Source organism: Mauremys reevesii, linkage group 1 (genome assembly GCF_016161935.1).
Source record: "Mauremys reevesii isolate NIE-2019 linkage group 1, ASM1616193v1, whole genome shotgun sequence".
Taxonomy (NCBI): Eukaryota; Metazoa; Chordata; order Testudines; family Geoemydidae; genus Mauremys; species Mauremys reevesii.
In genome coordinates this window covers 47,681,379-47,708,430 of record NC_052623.1, presented here as the reverse complement: position 1 = coordinate 47,708,430, position 27,052 = coordinate 47,681,379, and the positions used below count along the sequence as shown (strand labels likewise).

The 27,052-nt window shown below is 43.7% G+C and overlaps 1 protein-coding gene across 6 annotated transcripts in view; it reads left to right on the top strand.

Moving 5' to 3' along the window:
- Window positions 1-16,812: 16,812 nt before the first annotated feature.
- Window positions 16,813-27,052, top strand: part of SPATA13 (spermatogenesis associated 13) — a 110,770-nt gene continuing 100,530 nt past the window's right edge. For 3 of the 6 annotated variants that reach the window (XM_039496110.1, XM_039496084.1, XM_039496062.1), the window contains exon 1: window positions 17,667-17,893. Coding sequence is in view for 3 of the 6 variants with exons in the window: in XM_039496032.1 (XP_039351966.1) it covers window positions 16,852-16,899 (48 nt within the window). In the remaining 3 variants the exon portion in view is untranslated. Of the gene's footprint in view, window positions 16,900-17,666; window positions 17,894-27,052 lie in introns of those variants that run through there. The other 3 variants (XM_039496032.1, XM_039496011.1, XM_039496091.1) reach the window with 2 other exon arrangements.

Sequence of the window (27,052 nt, the reverse complement as noted above, 5' to 3'; positions counted from 1 at the left end):
AAGATTTAAACATAGAGGATTCCCCTCTAGGCTCAGCTTCAAAGTTACAAAAACAGGAATAAAACTCCTTCTTAGCATAGGGAAAATTCACAAGCTAAAACAAAAGATAATCTAACACATTTCCTTGCCTTTACTTACAATTTGTGTAATCTTGGATGTATGTTTTTGGGAGATGTTTTACCTGCTTGGTCTCTCTCTCCGTCCAGAGAGAATACAAACAAAGAGCACAACCCCTCCCAGATTTGAAAGTATCTTCTTTCCTTATTGGTCGTTTTGGTCAGGTGCCAACCAGGTTATTTGAGCTTCTTAACCCCTTGCAGGTAAAGTGATTCTGTACCTCTGGCCAGGAGGGATTTTATGTTACTGCTTACATAAAGGTTGTTACCCTTCCCTTTATATTTATGATGGGGCAGAGCAGGGGAGAAGAGGGTAAGAGGGACAGGTATGGAGTGAAGCTGAGATAAAGACACTGTGAAGGAGAGGGAGGGAGAGGGTTGGAGCAAACACTCCATCAGCACAGGGCGGAGAAAGTAGAGTCAAAACTGTAGAAAGTTCTCTGAATATCAAAGGTCCTTGCTTTGGCTTCTCCAACCAGATGGAGTCTGTGGATTTCTTTATACTCTGATTTATTACCTGTGACTCCATCAGATACTTAGTATCAGTTTTCTTCCATCTCTCTCTTTTGACATTGCATATCTGTTCTCTGCAACAAGGAAGGGGAAAGCTCTCACTGGTTGTAGATGTTACTCAGCTATCAGCTATCCACACCTAGTGCTGCATTGTTGGTTGTGTTTGTGATTTTTCTCCTCTGACATCGTTTGTACCTCTAGCCCATGCCGATTTTAGAAATGGGGAATCCCATTTGCCGACTGCGTAGGTATCATTACATGACTCCTTGTTCTAATGTAATAATGACTTGAAGGGGTATGATTTGCTCCAAGACAGAATAACTATTACCTTGGGACTGTCTGGTGATGCCCACCACTTCCAAACTAACATTTAAAGGATGCCTGAAAACTGAATGTTACATTCAAATGCATGTGTCAGTGCAGTATATTTAAAAGTGAACCTTGTGGAAAAACACCTGAACTATAGGGCTCAGTCCTTGACTCCAGAACTGTCTGTCTTGCCCTGCCTCAGTGCAATGCAGCCAGAAAGCTTCCTAAAGAGACAGGTGAGGATTCCTTTGACGCAGGAGGATCCTCTGCATATTTGGTGCCAGTGAAGGTGGCATACAGTCACCCATTCCCACCGGGCACCCCCAATGTAGGGGTCAGGGATGGAGGGGGAGAGAGAGAGTATGCTGGGTCAGGACAGATCACACAGCTCTTCACCTTACCCTGTGCCAGCACAGTGGCTCCTATGGGACTGCTGCAGCTGATGTAACACGATGTTTAAGCCCTTGCCAGGCGGGATCAGGCAGTAGAAAGGTGGCTTAGAGCCAGCTTGCCCTCCACTTTCTTCATCTGCTCCAGGGGTAAATTTGAGACAGTTGAGGATTGAACCCACAGTTTCCTTGTAGTACTGTACGTGAACATAACCAGAAAGATCATGCTCAGTCTCTCAGGCAACGAAACTCTGAGATGGAAAGTAACAAAACATGGATTTTTTTTTTAAAAGATACGCTCTAATTCAAACAGGAGTTATTCTGGGGAATTTCTGTGGCCTGTATCCTACAGGAGGTCAGACTAGATGATCACACTGGTCCTTTCTGGCCTTGGAATCTATAAATGGCCAGACTCAGCTATGCTACACCAGAATAACTCCACTGCATTCCATGGGGCTATACTGGATTTACTGGTGTCACTGAGTGAGAGCTCAGTTTGGCCATATGTGCATATTTATCATTTTTTTATAATACTTTTGCTATTGCCAAACTTTGCATGTTTCCCTTAAATATAATATATATCCTCCACAGGCCAAGGACTAGATTGCATACTAGGACTAAACTCTTCCTGGGCAGTAGCAAAGCATTGCTCATATGCAAATTTTTATAATAAATTGGTGTCCTTTGGGTGTATAGAGGAGCCTCTGAAACTTCAGCATAGTTATTAATGTGCTTCAAGGTCTAATATGAATTTGAATTCAGACAATTAGAATGCCAAAAAATAGTCCATACAGGGCACTAGGGTATCAGATTTTCATTGCCTCAGAATTTGAGGGTGCTTGTTTTTACAAAAATGTTTTAATATACTCATTTTATTTGTGGTTGATCTGCACCTCAGAGTGAGAGAGTAGAATCTACCATACACTGACTTTTTAAGGTTCCCCTCAAGAGTTTGACATTGGGTCTTCTTGATATTCCGCCTTTCTCTGCAAGATAGAGTTCAACAGAGGTACTTAGTAATTGTTGGGGCGGGGCAGGGGTGTGTGCGGACCAGGGGCGGCTCTACAAATTTGGCCGCCCCAAGCAGTCATGCCCGGGAGGCGCCCCCAAGCCGCGGGAGCAGCGGACCTGCCGCGGGCATGACTGCGGAGGGTCCGCTGGTCGCGCGGCTCAGCTGGACCTCCCGCAGCTGCGGACGGTTCGCTCGTCCGGCGGCTCTGCTTGAGCTGCCGCAGGCATGCCCGGGAGGTCCAGCCGAGCCGCGGGACCAGCGAACCGTCCGCAGTCATGCCTGCGGCAGGTCCGGTCGTCCCGGGGCTCCGGTGGACCTCCCGCAGGCATGACTGTGGCAGGTCCACCGGCCCAGCCTGCCGCCCCCCTGGGAAAGGGCCGCCCCAGGCGGGTGCTTGCCCCGCTGGGCTCTGGAGCCGCCCCTGGTGCGGACAATACTTTATATGGCAATAGTTTTGGACTGTGGAAAGCTGGAGAGCCGTGCAATCAGAGAGAGCTACAAATAGCCATGGCATGATCTGACCTCTGCCATCTTTACATTGGTTACTGCATCACTATGACATGCTATAATTAAGTACAGATGTAACATTGCAGCTTGACTATTGCAAAGTGATGTCAAAGCATCTCACTGCAATTATTTTGTGACTTTTAGCTACTGGGAAGAAGAGGGTGTTTCTTCTCTAGTCCTATATCTCCCTCTCACCTAGCTATTCTTAAAGAAAGACAGAGCTATTACTCCTGTCTTTCCCCACCACCCTTTTGGTTGCTCCAGTGTGGGTTCACTCTGCTCAATGTTCCCTGCCCCACCTTGCATGTATTTAGCAGCCTGGAGTAACCTCCCATGATCAGGACTCCATTTGCTCTGCCTGAGACTTCACAAATTCCCAGGAAAAGCCACGTACAGCCCTACAGACTATAAGCACACTTTTCCTGAGGTTTTCTGAGCTGCTGTGAGCACATGGCTTGTGAAATCACAAACAAGCCCCAGAGAGCCGATTAATTAAAATAATCCAGCACTAGAGCACAGCCTGGTACAACCTCAACTTTCTGAGCCAAACTGCCGCTCTCTGACTGACAATGTTCTTCATGCCAGTGGCTGGGTCCTGGGCAGAGAAGAAAATCAGAGAATCCTTTTTTTTTAAATTTATTTCCTTTGCTTTTCTCAAAGTTGCTTCACAATGGATTTAGAGTGACTTTCTCAGGGCCTGTGCAACGACCCTTGGAGCCTTACATACTTTGGGTCTGGTAGGAAGCAGGGTCTGATTGCTCTTTGCAGACTATGTGACATTAGTCAGTAGCTTCTGTTCAGTTCCTAGCAGAGAGGTATCCACATCACAAAACCACTCATCACCCTGGCAGTTCCAGCAGACAGGCCAATGACTAAATAAATCTTATTATCCTCCAGGTGGCCCCTCCAAGCCTGGCTGGAGCCCACTGGATAGCAGGGGGAAGCTTGAACTGCCACTGCTGGTATTATTGTTGCTTTCTGGATAAGATAAAAAGAGAGTTTGGCACTTTTTGCAGGCACTGAATTCATTCATTTTTTATTATTGTTTATTATTTGTTGAGTGCCAGTTACATGTACAGAAGCTGGTCCATCAAAAGATATTACCTCACCATCTTGTCTCTCTAATTACATGCTCAGCATTTTAGTAGCTTCTAACCTCTGTTTCCATGGAATCCTCCAGAAATGTGACAAAATGGAAAGCAAGCTTTTTGTTACAGATGGTTTTTGGGTCTTGTTTTTTTGGTTATTTTTTAAAGGGGAGCTGAACTAGAGATGAAAGTACTTTTGTCAGCAACCATTTCCATTTAAAAGCACAAATGTAGAGCGTTTGGATTCATAACATCAAGTGATGCATTGGTATAACCGCACAGAAAGTTTGGATCCAATAATGACACTGCAAGTTGACAGGAAGGATCCAATCAGGAAGCACAAGTTTCTTTTTAAAACTTGGGTTTTCCTTGTTACCTCAGGCCATAACAGTAAGGGGATGTGAGGTTACTTGTGTTTGCTTTTTTAGGTGTGTGGGGAAATAGTCCACTGCCCGTTTCTGATGTCTCTCCAAGGGGACCTATTCATCATTTACCCCACAGGGGTTCTCAACCTTTCTCTTTCTGAGGCCCCCCAACATGATATAAAAACTCCACCACGTCCCACCAGTGCCACAACAACTGTTTTTCTGCATATGAAATCCAGGGCCAGCATCAGGGGGTAGCAAGCAGGGCAATTGCCCAGGGCCCATTCCACAGGGGGCCCCGCAAATCTAGGTTGCTCAGGCTTCGGCTTCAGCGCCAGGTGGCAGGGCTGGGAGCTCCTGGGCTTCAGCCCCACACAGCGGGGCTTCAGCTTTCTGCCCTGGCCCCCAGCAAGTCTAACTGTCCCTGATCCCTGGTTGAGAACTGCTGCGCTAACTTGATTCCATTATCATATTCATAGACATGGCAATTCTAGAAGTAGGAGTCAGTAAGGGATACGGAGCTGAGTCCTGATTTCCATACTCATGAAATCCAAGGGATTCTTCGTGTGTGAGTAAAGTAAACAGGATTGGGCCTGTGACATTGCCTCGACACATACTGGTTGTCCCGTTCTCTGTTCTAATTGTTTCTTTTGCTTCTCTTAGTGCATTTCTGTATGTGACAAAAGGATCTATTCTGAATGTTACAGAAATAAGCAGCAGTAAAGGCAGTTCTATTCACTTCCCACAGCCATAGCATTGCCGCCCCCGCTGCCCCTCTTGGCCCTCTTGCTGTCCTTTCTGGCAGTGATGGTCTCTGTCTCAGATGAAGTAAGAGATTCTGTTCTGATTAACAAGATGACTGTGTTGAGAGAGGGGGGTTCCAGTGACATCTGCCTTGGCTCTCGTTGTTTCCTTTGACATCGAAAACGATAGGGACTCTGCCAGGAAAGGCACTAATTGTCCATCCACATCCATTTCATTAATAATGACCCTAGATCACATGCCCAGAACTGATTGTCCCCAAACTGTGGGAGGAGAGAGAAAGGAGCCACAATCTGGATTTTGATCCTAAATCATAGCTGATTATTCTCTATAATGAGCTGACCTGAAACCCTAGTTCTAAGGAGCCCTGAACTTTTGAGAAGTTCAAAATCTGGATACAAATTTGGCATTTTGGATCTGTTTATCTGCATTTCACTAGTTGATCCAGCTGCTCCTCCTTTGACTTCAGTAGGAATTCCCCTTCTCACATTTCTAATCCGGTCCTATCTCCAAGTCCCTCACCAGTGCTTACATGTAGTCTACACCATAGAGAAGAGAGGGTGAGTTTTAAGCAGCAGCTCTAGTGGGAATTTTCAGCATCCATTTAGTTTGCAATGTGCGGATTCTGAAGAAGACAATGCAGCATTTTTTAGGTTCTGCCCCCATTACATCCATCTCATTCTAGCCCTCCAGATGCCGTGTTAGAAGTTTGCGTCCCTTTCTCACCAGCTCCATACTGACCTCACTTACACAGGGGCAACCTCTACTGAGCTCACTGAAGTGAACTTGAACTCAGTGCAGGTGCACCTGTGTAACTGAGGGGCATATTGACTCATTCACCTGCTGATTCAAGAATATACCTTTTCTATCTTGCCTATTCCTTTTAGTTCCCCTCTTTCCCTTCTTTAATTAAGCTCTGTGACTGTATTGTCCAGTTTCATGAAGCATTTGCATGAAGGTCGCTATACAGAAGAAGGGTAGGACTGTGGCCAACCCCTGGGAGGGGCTAAAAGAGGAAGAATAGAGCAAGAAGCCAACCCCACACCCCCATCCAACTCCTGCATCTTGGACAAAAGGACAGCCAAAGCATGGAGGAAGAGTCCAGCTTCTGCTTTCTGTGAATCTTGCCATGTGCGCTAGCTGCTTGAAAGAGGGTAGGGAGGGAATAGGGAGATGGAGATTCTGCTTCAGTATGTGCTCTCCAGGAGCCCCTAGGAGGAATTCTGCCAGACTGTCCCAGAATTCGTCCTGGGAACTCCGGCTACAACATGGCCCCTTCCAGTGTGCCTTTGTCTGCATGATTGTATTACTCTGACCGAATGCACCTCTGTATTCACACCCTATTACACCACTGTAATTATCTTTGTACAAAATATGCCTTGTGATGTGTCACTTGAAAACTAATAACTTGCTGGTCAATAATATCATGGTGAAATATGGGTAGCAACATTATATGTAAAGTTATGAACATAAGCTGACATCGTGACTGAAAGGTGGCTACAAAACAAGTCTGGGCAAACCCATTTTTCAAAGACATAGGACAAGCTGACGCCTCTTGCCAGGTGTCAAAGTTGATGGGCAATCACCTGTCAAGCGGCCATTCTTTGGCAAGGAAGTAGGGCAGGAACAAACTGATCTGCATTTTAGTAAACAACAGCATGGAACCTCTCTCACCACAGAATGTCTTGTCTCTGTCCTCACAGCAGGAACTAACTTTATCGAGGGGTAACCTCAGGAAAATGCTTTTCAAAGAGTGACTATGAAGTGCGGGGCAAAACCACCCCAAGGTGTCTCTCCCTATCCATCTCTCTCACACACCCACCAAAGAAGACAAAAGAAACAGCCTTTGGACTTCAGAAACAGATTTGGAAATTTGGTCAGCAATGTTACTGGGAACATGTGGTAAGGGATTTCACCTTGAACCAAGTCTAGTTTAAGTTTTACAATGCTTTCTAGTGCTATCTTTAATTCTCTTGTAACTATTTCTGACTTTAATGCCCTGTACTTGCACTCACTTAAAACCTCTCTTTGTAATTAAATAAACTGGTTTTATTCTTTAATGAAAACCAATTCAGTGTTGTGGTTAAACTGAGCTGTGTGGTAACTCCATTTAAAGTAGCAAAGTGTTGGACATTGTTCCCTTACATGGGCAACAGACCTAAAATATCTGAACTATCCAAAAAAGGGCTGGACAGTGCAGGACACACATTTTGGGGGGAAATTCAGGACTGAGAATGTGTTGAGGCCACCCTGCAAGTGCAAGTGGTAGACTAGGCTGGTGGATGCCAGAGTGTGGCTGGATAGTGCTGGCAGGCTGCAAAAATGCACAGACCTTCAGGGTGTGACCTGCATGCTGTTTGTGAGGGGCCTGGATTGGGAGCTATAGCAACAAAGCATTGGGAGGCACCCAGGGCTGTAGGGCAGTGGTGACACAGCCCCTCACTGGTCTGGATTGCACCCCAGAATGTGACAATTATACTGCACTTTATTGTGCAGCTTCAGTCTGACTTTATTCACTACCATACTTTTTCAATGATGTGACAGCACCCAGAGCCATTCATTGCGTATTTAACATTGGAATAAATAAGTGAGATGGAATCTGGTCCTAAAGTATTTTCAAAAGGGAAAAACATCCATTTCTCAAATGACTGCATTGCCTCTGAGTCTCTGAAGGCTTCGTGCTTTGACAGGGAGCTGCCTGTCAGGTAGGTAAGATTCAGGGTGAAATTATGCAATGCACCTAGATGAACATTAGATGCAAGGCATCCAACATTCAGCTCTTCTTGGATACATGATTTTCATTTTTGCTTTCAGCAAAGTTCATACCACTGCATCAGATCAAAATGCACATATGCTTTTTTCCCTTAAATAAATCTTATTTCAAAAAATGGTCACGGTCTGCCTGTCACACAGGTCTGAAAGAGAGGCATTGTCAGAGGCCCATCAAGTCATGAAAAGGCTTGTAGATCCAGCTCAGATGTTTGTGTTTTGTACAAATGGAAATGAATTTATTTGGCAAATCCCTCCCTTAGAAAATAGAAATGGGTGTCATATTTACTAAGATCAGCAAATATTAACCAGAAATTCAGGCAGGTCGAGTCCAAACCAATCGATATGTTATGAAATGTGATGTTTGGCCTGGATCCAAAGAAGCAGATAAATTATTTTTTTCAATGAAAACTTGAACAGATGAATGTTGTTCCACTGTACCAGTCTTTAAGTTAATCCCTATGGAAACCTAAATGGGGATAAGTTAGCTGCTTTGGAATCCCAAGGTATATTATGCTTGATACATAACCTGGATCTGTGCAAGCTGCCCTCTGAGCCATCCCCCTCCTATTTGTATCAGGAGATTGCCATTTGCTCGTTTAAAATCCAAATACAAGGCTGTGAGGAAACTGCACTGCCTTAAGTGGCAGCAGCATGAATGGCTTGATCTATGTCACAGTCATTTCTTTATAGATGCCCCAACAGTTTAAACTGTCCTGTCCTTACTCATAAACACTTTCAGGCATGCCAGTCAAGGCCAAGTAAATAGTACTCAATTAATGCTTGAAAAGATCTTCTGTGTGAAATACAGCCAGGTTTCCTTCCTAAACAAACTTCAGCCTTTTATATAAACACTGGTTTTGCCTAGTTTCCTATGTCTTTAAAGCATATGCTGGGCTTCTTCAGCAGAAGGAAAGCTGGTTTTCCACAAAATAAGGAAATGATGATTCTAGGACAGTAAAGCAGCAGAGCATTTCAGAACATTTGATTGATTGTTGGGATACCATCTTCCTTTATAACCAAATAGCTACAGTGTTCAACTAAGAAATAGCTGCAACAGTAGCCTATTGTTTATAAGAGCTATAGCCTCAATAATCCAAGAAAATGGAATTTATCATTATTACATGGGTCAAAATGTCATTATCACCACATGTGGCTAGGAGAAGAGTTGAAGCAGAAATCTAGATCGGTCTCTGAGTCTGCTGAGCCAAATCTTGCCTTTGTGAGCTGGGGTCAGCAGAGAGGAACACCAATGAGGCTATTCAAGGAAAAGTGGACGGCAAAAAAAACCCAATTCTCCACAAGACCCTCTCCAAAATGCAGGCAGGAGGACTAATTGGCTACGTTGCCACCGCAGGGTCAGAAGAGTTCGTGGGAGTTAGCTCCAAGAGTATGGGATGAAGAGGAAGGCCAGGGTTCAGATTCTTTTAATGGCACCTGTCTGGTGCAAATCAGAACCCTCTCACATTAGGGTTCATTCACCGTAAAGGAACGGTCTTATTTTTATTATCTATAAGTAGCTCTGTTAGTGATTCAGTTTATTTAATGCATTGGCATTGCCATTGCATTTGTCACCATAGTAACTGAGGGCCTAAATGCCGGAATAAATGTCTCCCCTAGATCGGAGTAAATGGCTCCAGCAGATCAGAGTTTACTAAATCCAAAATTAAATTAGTGCACTCATGCAGAAGGCTCTCAGCACAGCTGCAAATGATAAGCAATACAGGTGACTTATTGGCAGTGTCAAACTAAAAGGGGTCCTCTCCCAAATAGGAAATTTATTTCTTCTCCACACCTGCCCCCTATCAAGCAAAAGTCATCTGATTAAATTCTGGCCTCACACTGTGGTACAGAACTGGAGCTGAATTGCCTAGCCAGGATCCACAGCCATACAGCTCTGAAGCAATGCCCTGAAGTAGCTGTTTAGTATAACCTGTGGATGGAAGACAGGATGGCATAGTGTGACCCAGACATAGTGAGTTCTAAAACACAGTTCTCAATTGGAAGAATATGGTCCAAGAGGGAAGATTTCTCTCAATAGCCAGAGGAAAGAAAGCCCCTCCCAACTTCCCTTTATCCTTACAGTCTCATGACTGGGACAGGTCCCTCAAATCCTCTCTTCTTGGTAAATTCTCAGAAGTTATTGTAGTCTTAAGGTTCCTAGTTCTTGCAGAGTACATCCAAATCCCTCCCCTTCTGGCCACTTCTGCTTTTGTCCTGTCATCCCTCAGAATTTCTGAGTGCCAAGTACCACGTAAGTGGTCCTGTGTGGATCTGGCCCACAGTGAATAGATCAGCAAAAAACAAGTCAACACACTCAGGTTCTGATGAACCAATGGGATAGTGAATTCCACCGCTGAGGGCTCTCCACTGAGAATGTTCCATCGCCTTCCAGACATTCAGATCTTAAGGACTATTAGCAAAAGACAGCATGTAAAATATGAAAAGTGGTTCAGTTAATACACTAGCCTTCCCAGGGCACTCACTATTATGATCTAAGTTAGTTACACTGAATAATATGTAAAGATACTGATAAATCTGCGTAAAATGAAAAAACTTTTACGAACAGGTTAACTATTAGTCCCTCAGCATTTCCAGAAATCTAATAAGCACACAAGGCTAATTAGTTCTTTTAAAAAAATCTATTAGTAGGACCTGAACACACACATAAAGAGAGCCAGGGCCAGGAGTGGAAATGTGGGATGTTACTGTCACACTGACTCCTCTGAACTTCAGAGTTCATAATTAGAAGGCATTTTGCAGTAGCCCATGGCAGTGGGTTGGGAATTGTCAAAGGGCTGGGCTGTAAATTCAGAGGGAATGGCTTATTAAAATCCCTGTTAAATGCATACCCTCCAGGTCTGCCCACAGCCTTGGAACAGCCTTTTATTTCATGGATTGTTTGTGCTCCTAAAAACAGTAACATCAATAGATAGCTCTGAAGGGTGCTGTGCGCACACACCAAGACTGGTTACCATACAAGTGCAAAATAACCTATCATTGACTTGCACCCATTTTGCAGGTAAACCTTTAAAGAGTCAGGATGGAAAAACAAAAACTCACCTGGAAGTTTATCTAGTTATCACTATTTTTATGTGTATAGGAAAGAGAGAGGGAGAGAAGGTGTTATTTCCCCCCCTGTATTCATGGGTTTTAGACCCAAAATTCTTTGGGCCTGATTCTGACATACTCACTCACATTGAGTAGCAGCTTAGTAGCCAGCTTTTCTTGGGACTACTCAGCCTGAGTAATGGTGGCAGATTCTAGTACAGTTATTTGCCCTAGGCCACTGTTAGTATCAGAACTTGGCTTAAACTAGGGAAGAACATATTGCAAAAATGACATCATAGCTCTGATCAAATAATGCTGTCCTGTCCCCCAAGAGGATATGCCTGAGAAAGCACACAGCCTGCAAACTCCACTGCTGCAAGCACCCTGTCCAGCCACAGGGAATATTTATGGGTAAAGGAGGAAATTAAACCTGCCAGGCAAAGCTGAATACAAACTGGTCTTACAACTTATTAGGCCAACAGGACAAGAGCCTTGTATACTAATGTTCTAGGCACAGTAAGAGGATTTTCCTTTAAGAAGGGAGGGCACCTAACCCACAAGGTTTCTTTCTCCCTGTAAATGAGGAGTCTGGAAAAAACATTTGTTACCATGGGACAATGATGCTAAAGGGTACAGTGAATACAACTGTCTCCCTGTCAGCAATTCTTATACAATTTGGGAGGTTTTTTTAAGAAAAACATACTATAATTCTAAACCAGCAAAGTATTTAAGAATGTGCTTAATTTCTAGCATGTAATTAGTTCCATTGACATCAACAGGACTTAAAATGAAACACCTGCTTAACTTACATTCTCAACAAATATTAAGGGCCCTACAATAAACGGAACCCAGCACACACTTCTACATAGTAAGAATGAATGCAGAGACCTGACTGAACAGTCAGAAGTCACAGGATGACATTAAATCTCTTCCCCCGGCCCCCCCAATCCTCCCAAAAAACAAACTTCTAACACTTTTAAAAACTTATGAACTTCTAACAGGTGTCCTTTAATAATTAACAGAACTGTGCTGGCCAGAAGGCAATGGGGAAACAATTGTCACCATCCTTCAGACTTTGCCCTCCTCCTTGCAAATCTTTAATGAGCAAAAGTAAATACAGATTTTAGTGTTAAGTGGGCACTGTGCTGTGGTCTCCAGAACCTGTTTTTATGTCGACTGCCTACCCGTTACTAGTGGAGTTAATCTGTCCCAGAAGGCTTTGCTCCTGTCAGACACAACAGAAGAGGTGCTGTTGCAAGTAGCAAAAAGCAGGAACTGAAAGGGTTTAGGAGTGTCCTGTGCTACCTCACACACATAAGTCATTCACAACTGGGTCATCTGCTTTGGATTCTCAGGTATTCTGAGGCATTTCTGGAGGGTGCTATGGGTCCTGTTGCTCCCTTCGGGAGCAGTTTTCATCCTCACAATATCGCCCTCTCCATTTCTTTAGCATTTGCTCCAAAATGTACCAGTTGTGCTTTTCTCACAATGTTTGTACAGGGAGGGATACCCCATCTGAGCTCCCTTGCAACACAGATGAATGCATTCAACCTAATAGGCAGGCTGTGCATGGCTCCACAAGGTGTAGAGGACACAGGAAGCCTTCCCTCTTGCAGTTCCCCAAGGCACACGTGTAGCCTTTTGCTCTCCTGAGTGTGCTCCCCACATCCTCCCTACTAAGGGCTGTGCCTTAATGGCCCAGTTAAGACCATTTACTTGAGATACTGGTGTAAGAACCCAAACAATGCCATAAAAAAGAGCTTCCTCTACAGGGACTGTTTTGGGTGACAATGGATTTTTAAAGCTTACTCAGACAAACTGTTCAGCCTGTCCTTGCGGTACGTTGTGCTGTGGGGACCAGTTTGGCAGAAGGTCAAGGAATGGGAGATAGAAGTTTGGCAATAAGGTGCTCTCATTAAGGTGTGAAACGAGGTGAAGCGACGTCCCTAGAATGTTTCTGAACTTATGCCACAGGTAACCGCAGCAGTACACTCTAGTGTGCTAACCCTTCCTACTGATATTTGACACTCCATGAATTCCTTCCCTCAGCTACCCAGGTACTCTTTGTTTATTAGCATGTAAGGTGGTGGTGATACTTTCGGTGCTGGCATGGTGGAAGAATTGTGTTTACAGTAAAACTATTTAACATTCATGAGCTGAATTAAGAAAATAGCTGATTTTAGTAAGAGATTAATACACATGAGCTTAACTGAAACTGCACAAGCAAGCTGCAGAGAGCATTCCACCTCCCTCTGGCTCCACAAAAACTTCAGCCACCAAAGCTCTCTGGCAGGTTATCCAGTTACAGGCATTACATCATCAGAACAAACTTTCATTGGTGGATCAATCCCATGGAAGCAGTAGCCTTACATAAATCAACCCTTTCATGGGAGTCACACTTTTGCACCAGAGGGAATGATACCCTCTCCAATAATTATTTAAGCTGCCCATCTGAACTGATGATTACCTGTAAACTATGCCCTAGGGACAGTCAGATCAGTTTGTGCATGATCCTAGTAGCTACAGTAAATGTAAGTATAGGCAGCAGAGACGGCCATGGCTACATTTGCAAATTTGCAGCGCTGCAGCAGGGTGTGAAAACACACCCTCTCCAGCACTGCAAATTGCAGTGCTGCAAAGCGCCAGTGTGGTCAAAGCCCCAGCGCTAGGAGCGCGGCTCCCAGCGCTGTACGTTATTCCCCACAGGGAGCTGGCGCTTTGACTACACTTAGCTCTGTAAATCTGTGATATTTTAACAGAATCATCCAGTAAAACACTTGACCACAAAACTCATGCTTAAATGCTTTGCTGAATTGGGGCACAAGTGCACAGTTTGCTGGTTGGATGAGCAAGGTAAAACAACTACAGGTGCTGAATTCACCCATCTCTGGTTTATGGGTACGGGTTATGCCTTTTCCACGTAGGTTATGTCTACACTACAGACCTTCCAGCAGCACAGCTGTATGGAAGAGCTCTCTCCTGTTGGCATAATTAAAGCACCCTCAACAATCTCTCCCGCTGTCCACACGGGTGCTTCTCTTGGTGAAACGTATGTTGGTCAGGGGGTTGATTTTTCACACTGCTGCCCAACAAAAGTTTTACTGACAAAATGCTAATGTAGACATAGCTGTAGCCACTTCTTGTCTCTTTCCCTTTGAAGTCAATGGGAATTTTGTCTTTGACTTAAGCAGGAGAAGGCGCAGGCCATAAAGTGTTCTTTGTTTTCTATGGGGGCTGGTCTACACTAGAAAGTTAGGTTGACCTCACTCAGGGATGGGAAAAATTCACACCTCTGAGAGATGTAGTTAAGCCAACCAAAGTCCCAATGTCTACCTAGCTACCACCTCTTGGAGAGGTGGATTTATTACAGTTACAGACGAACCCCTTCCACTGCTGGAGTAAGTGTCTACACTACAGTGGCATAGCTGCAGCTGTGCTGCTGTAGCATTTCTAGTAGAGAAATATCCTGTGTGTCTTTACTGTGAGAGATTTAAAAAAAAAATTGGCTTAGTGTTCTGCTGCCCTTTATTGAAAAGTTCTGTAGAATGGAACAGGGATGGAACTAACTAAATAAATAATTTAAAACCCTATGTAATTCAATAGAGAGTGATCTTTTTTCTTTAATTTTTTAAGCCATCCTGTAGCATTCTATTGCAGGGATATAATTCTCAATTAAATTCGATAAGGTAGTTCAAAAACCTACAGAAAGGTTATAATACGAGACTAATTGTAATACCCAGACTAAGCTATCTCCAGTTATGTCATGACATTCCATGGAATGAAATTGCTTAAACACCTCCATTCTAAACCCTCTACATATTCTAAGGCATTCCAGTTATTGTATAATACATGAGTAAACAGTGTCAGTATGATCTCTTCACACTTTGGCAGAAAACAGATTCAAATAAGCAAAGCTAACAATACTGAAAACTATAGTGTGTATCTTAACTAGGAATGGTATTTCTAGAACCCTGTTAATGATAACTTGTGAAATGTTTGAGGGTGTTTTTGTCCATTAATATTGTATTGCACAAAAAATGGATTCACTTTATTTACATAAGGTGCAATTCTCAAAAGCACCAAAGTGACCTAAGTGCCATTGACTTTCAAAGTTCCTAAGTCACTTTTGGAAATTTTGCTCATAGTATCATGTCATTTGTGTTTAACATATAGAAACGTTGTACTCACTATTTCTGCCCATGGCTAAGACGAAAATATTTTCTCTGCCTATGAGCTAGGATTCATTGAAGGAAATCAAATCTAGTTTTGTTCCTGTGAATGTCTTTTTTTTTACCTGATGTTGTGTCTTTATATGCTTCATGTTTGATGGAAGCAGGATCAAGCCCCATATAAGTCAACTCTTAAAACAAAATAGGTCCATGCTGAGGAGAGTGGACTTGTATATCCAGGGTGCCTGCAGATAACCAGGTTCAAATGATCAGGAATATTGTACTAATTACCTACTGAAATTAAAATTCAGAGAATGTGACACATCTCTCTATCATTGGCCTGGTCTACCACTAGAAAATTAGGTTGATTTAACTACATTGCTCAGAGGTGTGAAAAATCCCCACCCGAGTGGCATAGTTAAGCCAATCTAAATCCTGGTTTAGCTAGTGCTAGGTGGATGGAAGGATTCAGTGAATTACCTACACTGACTGAAGAACCCTTCCTAGGCACCAGAACCCGAGCGCCAGCCTGAGCCAAAACTGCAAAGCACTGTCTGCACAGCTGTCTTTAGAGTGCTAGTGCAAGCCCGGCAAGCCCCCATCTGTTGGCCCAGGCAGGGAGTCTCAGTCCCGTGGGCTGTGCGACCTACCCAGAGATGCTAAGTGACTTGCACGAGGTCAGACAGGAAGACTGTGGTAGAACAGAGACTTCCTACTCGGCCAAGTCCTAGGCTAGTGTTTTAACCACTGGACCATCCTTCCTAACCTAGGTGATATGACTGATCCTTATTCATACTGACTTCAGTAACATTACTACTGTGGTTAAATCAAGCAGGATTTAAGAATAAATATATCTGAAAGAACTTTAAAAACCCAACCCCTTATAAAAGCCAGATGTAACCTGCTGAGAGTTTTTTTTGTTTTTTTTTTGTCTGTATGATTTTGATGAGCAGGAGCAAGAGAATCCAGATAAATTGCAGGTCAGCATTTTGTGCACTATAGTTTCATAAGCATCATACATTTTGGTTTCCTAAAATAAAAAAGCTTGTTCTAGTATATTATCTATTGTATGGGAGTTCTATATTTGAATTGAAAATATGTTGAGAAATATTGATCCACCCATATATTGATGCTGGAATTTTATTTCAGAATTGAGCCAGGATGTCTCCGATTGGCTGCCCAAAAAAGGAGGCAACCCACATTATAAGGCATGTTTGACAGCTTAAGCCAGGCTCCTTTCTCTTTCTTCTCTGTAAAGTGATTTTTTCATGTAATGTCAAAATCAGTTTATTAAGTCACAGATGCTTCTAAAACAGCATTCCAGCTACTGATGTCAATGAGGACCCCGAGAATGAAGACCCTCCGTGGATCTGTTATTTTAATATTTGGCCAAGGCTTGCAGAGTATTCTCAGCCCTTACCTAAAGGAGTTTTGCCTAGGTGAGGGATGCAGGATGTGGCTCCTTGAGAGATCTGTAAATGGGATGTATTTTTTTAAGTAATATATAAAAACAAGATACAACATTGGTATTGAAATGCTGCTAATGACATTTTTCAAATCAATAGACCAGTTTCCTCCGCTCATTATTTTGCCCACCCCTTCCAAATGAGTTCAGCTGAACTCTTCCAAAGCACCTATGTTGAGGCCAGCCTGCTCCCACAGTGACAAGAGCACGAGATCCAAAGGGGAGAGGTATGCAGGGACAGCCGATGGAGAGGTGCATTAAAATACGTCAGCCCTGCCTCGGAATACTCCCTATCTCACCCATCCAACAGGACTGAGTGCATGGAGCATCAGCTCCATGGATTTTGGGAAAGTCAGTTCAGGATGCAACAGTGTCATTCCACAGGTTTGTTTTTCTGGCTTCGGCTAGTTCTGTGCACATTTATATGTATCTTAAAGCCAGAATTCAGCACTACATTATTCCACCAAATCTTTTTTGTGTATTTTACTAATGCTATGGGAAGTTTTGAGATATTATTACATTTCTTTAGAGAAATTCAAGCAACTGGCTTGGGCCAGTCAGGGAAAAAAAATACTGAACATTTTTAAGGACCTAATTCCAACTCGGAATGTTTTCCTTTCCTTATGCTTGTCAAATGGACTGTTTATTTCAATAATGAGTTTTCCTTTTACTCTGTAATATGTTTCCTGTTAAGAGATGTTAAAGATCTTTATATCCTAACTGGTAAAACTGTCCCAATGAGACATAATTGGGCCAGGTGTGAAGTCTCCAGTGTATAAATACAAACACGGTCTATTTTTCTTTCCTACTGAAAAGCAAAACCACGTAAAACCACAGTGCTGCAGGCTGGATAAATCTTTCTCATGATGAATTGTTTTCTGCAGATGGCTTCTGAAGCAGCAAAAAGTTAGGTGTGGTTACTGTGTCAACAAATGACAGGATTTAGGTATTTTTCTCAAGGACAGACGTCTCCAAAAAGGCTGAGGAAAAAATTATGAAGCGTATTCTTGTTCTTCAACTGACATGCTTTTCCAGCTGTACCTCCCACCACAGAGCAGGGGGAGGCACTGAAGCTTCTGATTGGTGTGGAGGTTCCTACAGAAAACACTCTAGTGTTCTGAGCTTTCAAGCTCACTTTGAGAAGCCTTTGAGTTACTCAGTTGGAGTTAAACTATGCTTCGCCCAGGCTTAGGAAGGGTAAACTGTGTTAGCAACAGGACAAACAGGACAGCTTTTTTAGGTGTTTTGGAGGGTCACTAAAGTGCCTTTAGGTTTTCTTCTTGCTGCTTAATAGACATTCTGGGATCTTCACCTTGTTTCTGGAAAGGAGTTGTGATTTAAAGGTTTCTGCTTCACTTTCTTTTGAATCCACAGAGAGGTAAGACAGTAATAATTTTGGATAATTAGTTTCCCTTTCTTTTCCTTTTTTCTGATTCCTTTGATAAGTTACTGACTCTCATTAATGTTATATTCACACTCTATCCCTCAGTATTGTGCAGCTGACTGCATGCCAGTTGACTGCTGCCATCCCATCCCAGAGGTGGCTGCATTTCTGTAGTTTGTAAAGGAATTTGAGATGAAAGGTGCTAAATTAATGGAGACAGGCTCAAGCTGCAAAATTTGAATCTGGCTTTCAGAGTTCAGGGTGTTCAACTCTGGAGCTCAGCTCTCTGTAATAAAAGCGACTTGCAAAATTTGCAACAAAATCCAGATATGGACTTGCAATACCCCCAAAGATTAGGAGTGTTTGGTCTGGGGTTTTGGTTTAGAGTAATTTGCATATGTGTGTTGTATGTGTATGTACATAACTCTGTGTATATGTTTTGTGTATTGTTGTTATATCCCTTCATATGTGGTCTGGTAAATTAATCAAGTGGGTGATCTGACTAGTAGAATTCAGCAGAGATATATCAAGCAAATTAGTGAAATGAAAAAGCTGATGCTGGGAACTGCCCATCTGCTTTAGAAGATCATTCAGTGCTGCCCCAGAGGCTCCCCTTGGCTCTTTCCAATCCCACCCACCTGTTTGTCCCTCCAGCCCTTCCCTGTGTTGCCAGCACAGCTCTCTGCTCTCTCCCCACCCCCACATTGGTCTAAAGCAGTGGTTTTCAGTCTGGGGTCCACAGACCCCGGGGGGTCTGCAGACTGTGCCTAAGATTTCCAAAAGGGTCCGCACCTCCATTTGAAATTTTTTAGGTCTCTGCAAATGAAAAAGGTTGAAAACCACTGGTCTAAAGTTTTCTAAAGAGATCTTAGAATTCATCATAAAAAAAACCAATGATTTTTGTGGTGGAGAGGGAGCTGAAATCTAACTTCTGCCATGTGTGCATCCATAAATACTGATCCCTGAAAAGCTGCTACCTCCACTGGTGCCAGTGAAAACTCTTCAGGGAAGCAAGACAAAAGCTCAGCCAGAGCTTCACATGTTGGGCTGAGGATAATCAATCTCAATCCTCCTGTAAAAAAAACAGGACAGCTGTGGGGAAAGATCAATAAACACTACCAGTTGCTCTAGGAGTCTTGAAGAGGAAGGATTCCACAAAATAAACTGAGCAGTAAAGGACTCTGTCCCTAAAGACACCAGGAGGAATCATGGGGGATGCAGCAATTAAGGGGAAGTCTGGTTTTTGTTTTCAGAAGTCCCACAAACACAAATATACAATTATAGGAGGGGAGGAAATTGCTGGAATGGGGAGACTTGCTTGCCTGATGCTAAAGAAAAACTTGTTTGTGCTTAATACATTGGAGAAATTGTTCAAGAACAGTTTATTCATGTGAAAATATAACCTCAGCAAGGCTGCCAAGGTCAGTAAGACCTCAGGGGAGCTGCTGCACAATTGCTAGCTGGCTATGCCAGGTTAAACTGTCCGGGGCTACTTTAATTGATGCACTCAATTTATCCAGGATTTCAAAAACCTCTTGAGAGATTGTGTAACTTTCTGTTTTAGTTCAGTTTTTCATCTCTCAACCTGTCTGTCCCATTCCAATATAATTCTTCCACCCCTGCCTTCCTTGCACATAACCTGTTCCTAGTCTCCAGCCCTTCTACCTGGGCGTATCCTAGGCACCTAGACTCACCTCCTTATGAGTATGCCTCTCTCCTCCCAGAATCCTATTCTTCGTCCCACTTCCACCCCTGCCCTTCCTGCACATAACTTATTCCCTCACCACACTTCACCTTTGCAAGAATTTCATTTCACCACCCCAGTCCTTCCTGCACACATGCCATCGCCTTCCACCCATGCTGTTCCTGTCCTGTTCTACCACCACTTTCCACCTTGCCTTTCAGGCACACATCTCATTATCACCCTTGCATCCCCACCTGTGCACAAACCACCCCATTTAACCATTGCTTTCCCACCTCTGACTTCCCTGTGCATATCCCATCCCCCCCAAGCAGGGCCAGCCCTAGGCTTTTTGCTGCCCCAAGCAAAACAAAAAACAAAAAAACCCAACCTCAGAGAGTGCCCGGAATGCCGCCCCTGAAATTGTGCTGCCTCAAGCATGTGCTTGGTTTGCTAGTGCCTAGAGCTGGACCTGCCCCCACGCTTCCTGAGATGTTCATAAAATTCTGTACAGACAGTAACCATGTCACACAGCAGCAAGAGGAGCTGCCCAGCTCACATCTTTGTTCAGAAGCTTTTGGAAGGGCTGACTGGATTTCCTCTGCTTATACAAGGCAGTTAGACTTCCCCTTAAGATTCTCTTGAGGTTCTGGTTCAAATTAATTTTAACAGATATAGATATATATATATATATATATAGTACCTAGCACAATGAGGGCTTGATCTGTGGCTGGGGCCTATAGGCACTACTGCAATACAAATAAAGAATGTATATGTAGAAATCCAAATGTTATTTAGCAGGGATCTTTTCTACCCTTAAAATTTCTTGTGTTAGGAATTAAAAGTCCTTTTAACAACCAGGTGCTTATAAGCTTGATGATCCTTATGGTGGGATTGACTAATCAACCTTTCAAAATTGTTTAAATGCTAGGCTCTAAAATGAGAGTTGTGTGAAGGACTTATCTACATGGGGAAACTGACCAGCATAATTATACCAGTATAATTCCCCAGCCGGACACTCCTATTCTGGAAAAAGTGTGTCTGCACAAGGGAAGGGAGAGGACTTACTGGTTCTGTTGTGTACTTTTGTGATTAGTTCCTTCCGTTTTTGTGATAAGAATGTCTCACATCATAAGGACGTGGTTGCAGTGACACCCTGTTGGCCATGGTATCAATATGTCACTAGTGCAGAGTAAAATGTTCCATTATAATCATTCCCCTCCATATGTTATAAACAGTCTATTCCAGCAGAAGGTGGTGAAATGGACGACATTATGTAAGCCCTGTGCTCTGACCCCCCACATATCTGTTTCCAACTGCACATCACCCCTTGCTTATACATTTTGTTTTCACAACAGAGGGGCGTACTCCTACCCAGGCAGCAGCATTTGGGTACTCTGTTTGTGGCAGATGTAATAATGTTATTAATTGTGATGTGGTGAGTGAGGTGAAGTTATTGCATAGTGAGTTGTAAGACTTTCCTATATGAATGTACTGATGTAACTTAACAGCAGGCTCTGGGGAAAAAACAAACAGGAAGGCTTCCCAGATAAGAACATCTCAGCAAACTCTTGAAAAGACAACGGGGGAAGATCCTGTCTCCAATGAAGATGCAAGCCTTGTTTTGCCAGCCTGGGAGCCCAGACATCAAAATGACAGTAAACAGTAAACAGTTTAAAAGGCCTTATCGGGATTGGAGGGGGGTGAATTGTTAGGTGCTGTCCAGTGGACAGGTTGACACAGAGGCTGGGTCTACGCTAGCAACTTATGTTGGTATAACTATGTCACCCCTGAGCAAGGCAGTTATACTAACCTAACCTTCGGTCCCATCGCCATAGCTACTGCCTCTCAGGGGAGTGGAGTACCTAGGCTGACAGGAGAAGCTCAATGTAAGTAGCATCTTCACTAAGTGTTATACCAGTGTGGCTGCAGCGCTGTTATGTAGACAAGCCCAGAGAGAGACTTTGCGGAAGGAGTCTGAAGCAGCTGGGCCATTCTCAGTGCAGGGAATGGTCACCCTTAGGAAAAGGCAGGCAAGCATATAAACTGGCTTATTGTTTTAAGATTTGTTTTCTCAAGAACACTTTTGTTCTAAATATATAATACCTTGCTTTAAGAAGTCCGTTTGGTTATTAAATACCACAACCATCGCTCCCAAAGACAGGTACAGATACTGAGCATAAGTCAGACCTGCTGAGGTAATCGCAGTTGGTCTCTGGAGACTGCAGTCTGGGACCCAGTCTGAGAGTGGGAGAATCACGTGATTCTACCCTGAGACAGGTGATGGCTTGAGGCCAAGAGGACCAGAAGAGGTCAGAGATGCAGTAACTGTGACAATAACTCATTCTCAATATCAGATCTATCATAGCACATGATGGTATCTAGGGATTGCTACTGTCATTATGGAATGAACACAATCACACGCACACACCTGCACACTCCTACCTGGAAAGGAGCTGTTGAACTGAGTAAGATTTAGCTAGTCTGCTCTTGCTCCTCTTAGTCCTGTTGTCTAAGCAGCAGATTTGTTCCTTGACATTCATGATCATTTCCTCAAGGCTACAGGCAGTGAATTGCCCTTTTTAGGTAGAAAATATAAATGAAGAATTTAACTGAGCAAAAATTTATGTTCTTAAAATTGCTGGGTTTTCTCCCATCCTCTGGCTGTGCCTGCACTGAGGATTTTAGGGAAATTTCCTTTTGTTGGTCTGGCACATGGGCAGCTCCACCTGACCTGCAACAATAGAAGTGCTAGTGTAGATCAGGCAGCAGCATATTTTCCATCCTATCATCTAGGCCATGGTTTTCAACCCGAGAGGACACAATCTGTGGAAGGGGTTGAAAACAGGTCCAGTAGTGTTGTGAGCACCCTCCACTTCTTTATGTCTAGAGGGGAGTAGAAACTTTTAGTTTTGTTGTAACATGAGGTCATGGTATGTAAAAGGTTGAGAATCACCAATATAGGTGTCACTGGCCCTTTAAGAGAAAGCAAGGTCCAATGCACCTTTGACTTGTCAGCTGCCTCCCAATTTGTTGTAAGAGAGGGCACGTTGGCTATATAAACGGGGGAATGCCAGAGGACAGACAGTGAGAGTCAGTCAGGAAAAGAGGCAACTGTGAGCTGCCTGTTTCAGTCAGGAGAATGCCTGGGAGTGAGAGAGTCAGGAAACCAGCAGGTGAGAGCTGCCAGAGACCCAGAGACTGGAGGAGGTCCCTGAAGGAAGCCGTAGCTGGTTCATGGAGGAAGACTGAAGACAGCAAGAAGGGTTTGCTGGCCCGAGAGCCAGGGCTGGAGAGGTCTGAAGGCCAGAGAGCAACAGAGGGAGTTGCCTGCTGCTGCCTTCTAAGCTGGAGAGCCAAAGGCGAGAGCTGGAGAAGACTAAAGACGGGCGAAGCAGAAGGGGTTTCCTACAGTCTCCAGGCTGAAGAGCTGGAGCCAGAAGGCTGACAACCAAGGGGAGTAAGGGATGCTCCTCTCATGGAGATAAACTCCCAGCAGAGAGAGTGTGGCAGTTCCTCCTGGAAAGAGTGGGATGCAGTCCAGCTGGAAGGGCTAGAGTTGATGACCTGGTAAAAGGATGGATGAGTTCAGAAGAAGAGCCCAGGTATGGCAAAAGATGCCAGAGTGTGTATGTGGGACATCGAGGAACTAGATATCTTGGGATTTTAAGGACTATATGTACTGGGTGATAAATGGACTTTGTTTGGGACTTTTGATATGGACAACGTTTTTGTGATAAACCAGCCCCAAGTAGGGGCACTATAGAGGCAAGACAGCCTGACATGGAGTTACTGGAGACTCTGAAGGAGAGAAACTGAGGTAGGAGTACCTCTTGTACCATGGCTTGCTGCAGGAGGGCACCCGTCCCAGGTTGGGTCAACCCATTACACTAGGATATATAAAACTGAGGCCAGAAGGGACCACCATGATCCTCTAGTCAGATGTCCTGCATAACACAGGCCATAGAACTTTCCAGAATTAATTTCTATTTGAACCAGAGCATATCGTTTAGAAAAACATCCAATCTTGATTTTAAAATGTCCAGCAATGAATAATCCTCCACACAGGGCTACCCAGAGGATTCAGGGGGCCCCCTGCCGCCGAATTGCCGCTGAAGACCCGGCACTGCAGCGGCGGGTCCCAGGGCGGAAGGACCCCCCACCGCTGAATTGCCGCCAAAGATGCTCCGGGGGCCCGGGCCCCGCAAGAGTTTTCCAGGGCCCCTGGAGTGAGTGAAGGACCCCACTTCGGAGGCCCCAAAAACTCTCATGGGGGCCTGGGGCAAATTGCCCCACTTGCCCCCCCCCCGGGTGGTCCTGCCTCCACAACTCTTGGTAAATTGTTCCAATTGTTAATTATCTTCACTGTTTAATGGGTGCCTTATTTCCAGTCTGAATTTGTCTAGCTTCAACTTCCAGCCATTGGAATTTGTTACACACTTTTGTGCTAGATTGAAGACCCTATTATAACATTTTTGTGCCACATTTAAGTGCTTGTAATCAAGTTACCCCTTAATTTTCTTTTTTGCAAAACTGAGTAGATTGAGGTCTATCACTATAAGGCATGTAATCCTTTAATCATTCTCGTGACTCTTCTTTGAACCTTCTCCAATTTCTCAACATCCTTCTGGAATTGTGGACACCAGAACTGAACACAGCATTCCAGTAGCTATTGCCACTGTAGTTGGCACTGGTGCAATTTACCCTCTCTAGACAATGTCAACACTACAAAATTATGTCATTCTAACTTACATTGGCTTATAGCCACCACAGTTATTAAATTGTTTGTGTATATGCACACTTGGCTCTTGTGTCAGTGGTGTGCGTACTCACAAGGAGCACTTGCATTGTCAGTGTAGGCAAGTTCCTGAAGCACAGTAGCAGTTGAGATAAACAACGCAGTGTCTAGGTCAATGCAGTGTGTCAGTGTAATTACATTGGTGTGACTCAACACTGCTCAGGGAGGTGGTGTTACTAAATCAGCATAGCGAAGCCCTTACATTGGCAGCCGCCAAATCTAAGTGAAGATGCTTCCACAGCTAGATTGGCTAAGGCAGCTAATGTCGACCTAACAGTGTATAGACCAGGCCCTACTCCAACTTGATATTCCCCTGTTTATACACCCAAAGATCACATTAGTGCTTTTGGCAGTAGTGTTGCACTAGGAGCTCGTGTTCAGCTGATTATCCACCATGAACTCCAAGTCTTTTTCAGAGTCACTGCTTCCCAGGGTAGACGTCCCCATTGTCTAAGTGTGGCTTACGTTCATTGTTCCTATATTAATACAGCTAAATGTATACTGTGACACTGCACCCCATATTCTTCATAGTGATATGATTGTGATATGATTATGACATATGTATGATATATTTCATGCAAGATAAGTTATGTGAGATATCATTGGAAAGGTTATGATTTGCTGAATATGATTATCCTATTTGTATGCATGGATCATTTTTGTATCTGAAGCTATGAGTATTGATAATTATCTTTATTTCCAATGTAGTTACACCTGTATAACACCCACTAGACAAGTTGTTTTCATTCTAGATAGTGGGTGGCGAAGGGCCTATTCAGTGCAATGGTCCCTTAGGAAAACAATAGGCTTTAGGAAAACTTATCCCCCACCTGGGGAGAGTTCCACACTACAGACAGCCTCTGAGTAATGGCTGCTAGGACTCTACAAAGACATGTGATGAGACCACATGTCTCTAGACTCCATCTTGGGATGTCAGTGTTTTTCCACAGACTGGTCTGGGAGTTAAGCTTTGAAACAAAGGGTTCCCACCTTAAGCAAAAGCTATATAAGGCAGTGACTCCGCACCCAAGAGGACTCCTGGAAACACCTGAGGAACAAAGGCTGGACTGAGGGAAGTGCTGGACCCAGGTTAAAGGGATTTTTAGCCTGTGAATGGAGCACTTGGGGATTCCAAACTGTATGCAAGTGCAGCTTGTGCCTTAAGAATCTGAAGCTTGCTTGTAGCATCACCTAGGGTGAGAATCTGCTATTCATATCCAATCTATTTAGTATATTAAGCTTAGTTTGCATTTTTTGTTTATTTGCTAGATAATCTGCTTTGATCTGTTTGCTATCCCTTATAATCACTTAAAATCTATCCTTTGTAGTTAATACATTTGTTTTGCTTCACTAAACCACTGCATGGAAATCATAATTCAGGGGACAGAAGGCTGTTGCATATTCCTCTCCATGTTGAGGGAGGGGGAGAATTTTATGAGCTTACGCTATACGGTTCCCTGTGTGGAGCAAGATGGTATTATTTTAGGTTCATACTCCGGGGGGTGCTTGCCTGAGGAGCTGGGAGGTGCTCTAGCTGAAGCCTTCCCATGCAGGTGCCTGCAAGTAACTGCAGCTGGGTGTGTTCCTACCTGTAAGTATACTGGTGAAAGTGCAGGCTGAAGCCTGCAGGGCTTAGCAGCTTGTCACAGCAGTACAGTTTAAGAGAGAGCTCAGGCTGGTGGGTCAAGGGGGCTCAGTGGTATCCCGGTTCCAGATGGCACCCTGGGGGGAACCCATCTCACATATACAGACAATTTTTGCTTGCACCCTAAGCAATCCAGATCGCTCTGTCTCCCTGTCCTGTCCTCTTCATTATTTACTACTTGCCCGATATTTGTGTCATCTGCAAACGTTATCAATGATTTTGTTTTTTCTTCCGGCTCACTGATGAACATGTTAAATAGCATGGGGCCAAGAACTGATCCCTGCAGGACCCCCTAGAAATAATAACTACTCCGTGATGATTCCCCATTTACAAGTACTGTATGCTGTGTAATTGTGTCCCCAGATATTAGAGAGAGAAGGTGGGGGGAGGTAATATATTTTATTGGACCAACTTCTGTTGGTGAGAGAGAGACAAGCTTAGTTTTGAGCCACACAGAGCTGTTCTTCAGGTATGGGAAAGGTACTCCCAGCCACAGCAAAATGTAGATTATTTAGCATAAGTAGTTAGCACATATTGTAAGGGACCATTCAAGACAGAGTGGCCTATTACATCTCTGCAATCATATGACAAAAAGAGGGTGTTAGAACATTACAGATTGTTGTAATAAGCAGTGTCTGTTCAGTACATGATTTGTAGCATCTCAGCCTGTCTCTGTCACCCAAGGTCTAAATTTTAATCCATTCCTGTTAAAATTTAATTTCACAATTTTCTCCTTAGCCAAATATTTAAAGAGCCAAGCCAAATGTCTGAATTGTAGGAATAAAAAATCAAAAGATACATTTATTTTAACTACAGCACAACTAAAAAATACAAAACCAGAAAGCAGACAGATCCTTTTACAAATACAATTCCTGTTATCTTTGGAGAAATGTAAGTTTTTAATAGACCCAAATTATGCCAATAAGTACAACCCTGAGAGGGCTTCCTCCATGGCTGGCCAGCTCTTCTGGCTGGTGTTACAGGGAGTGGGTCCATCACCCCAATCCCTCTCTGCCCCTTTGGAGTGGT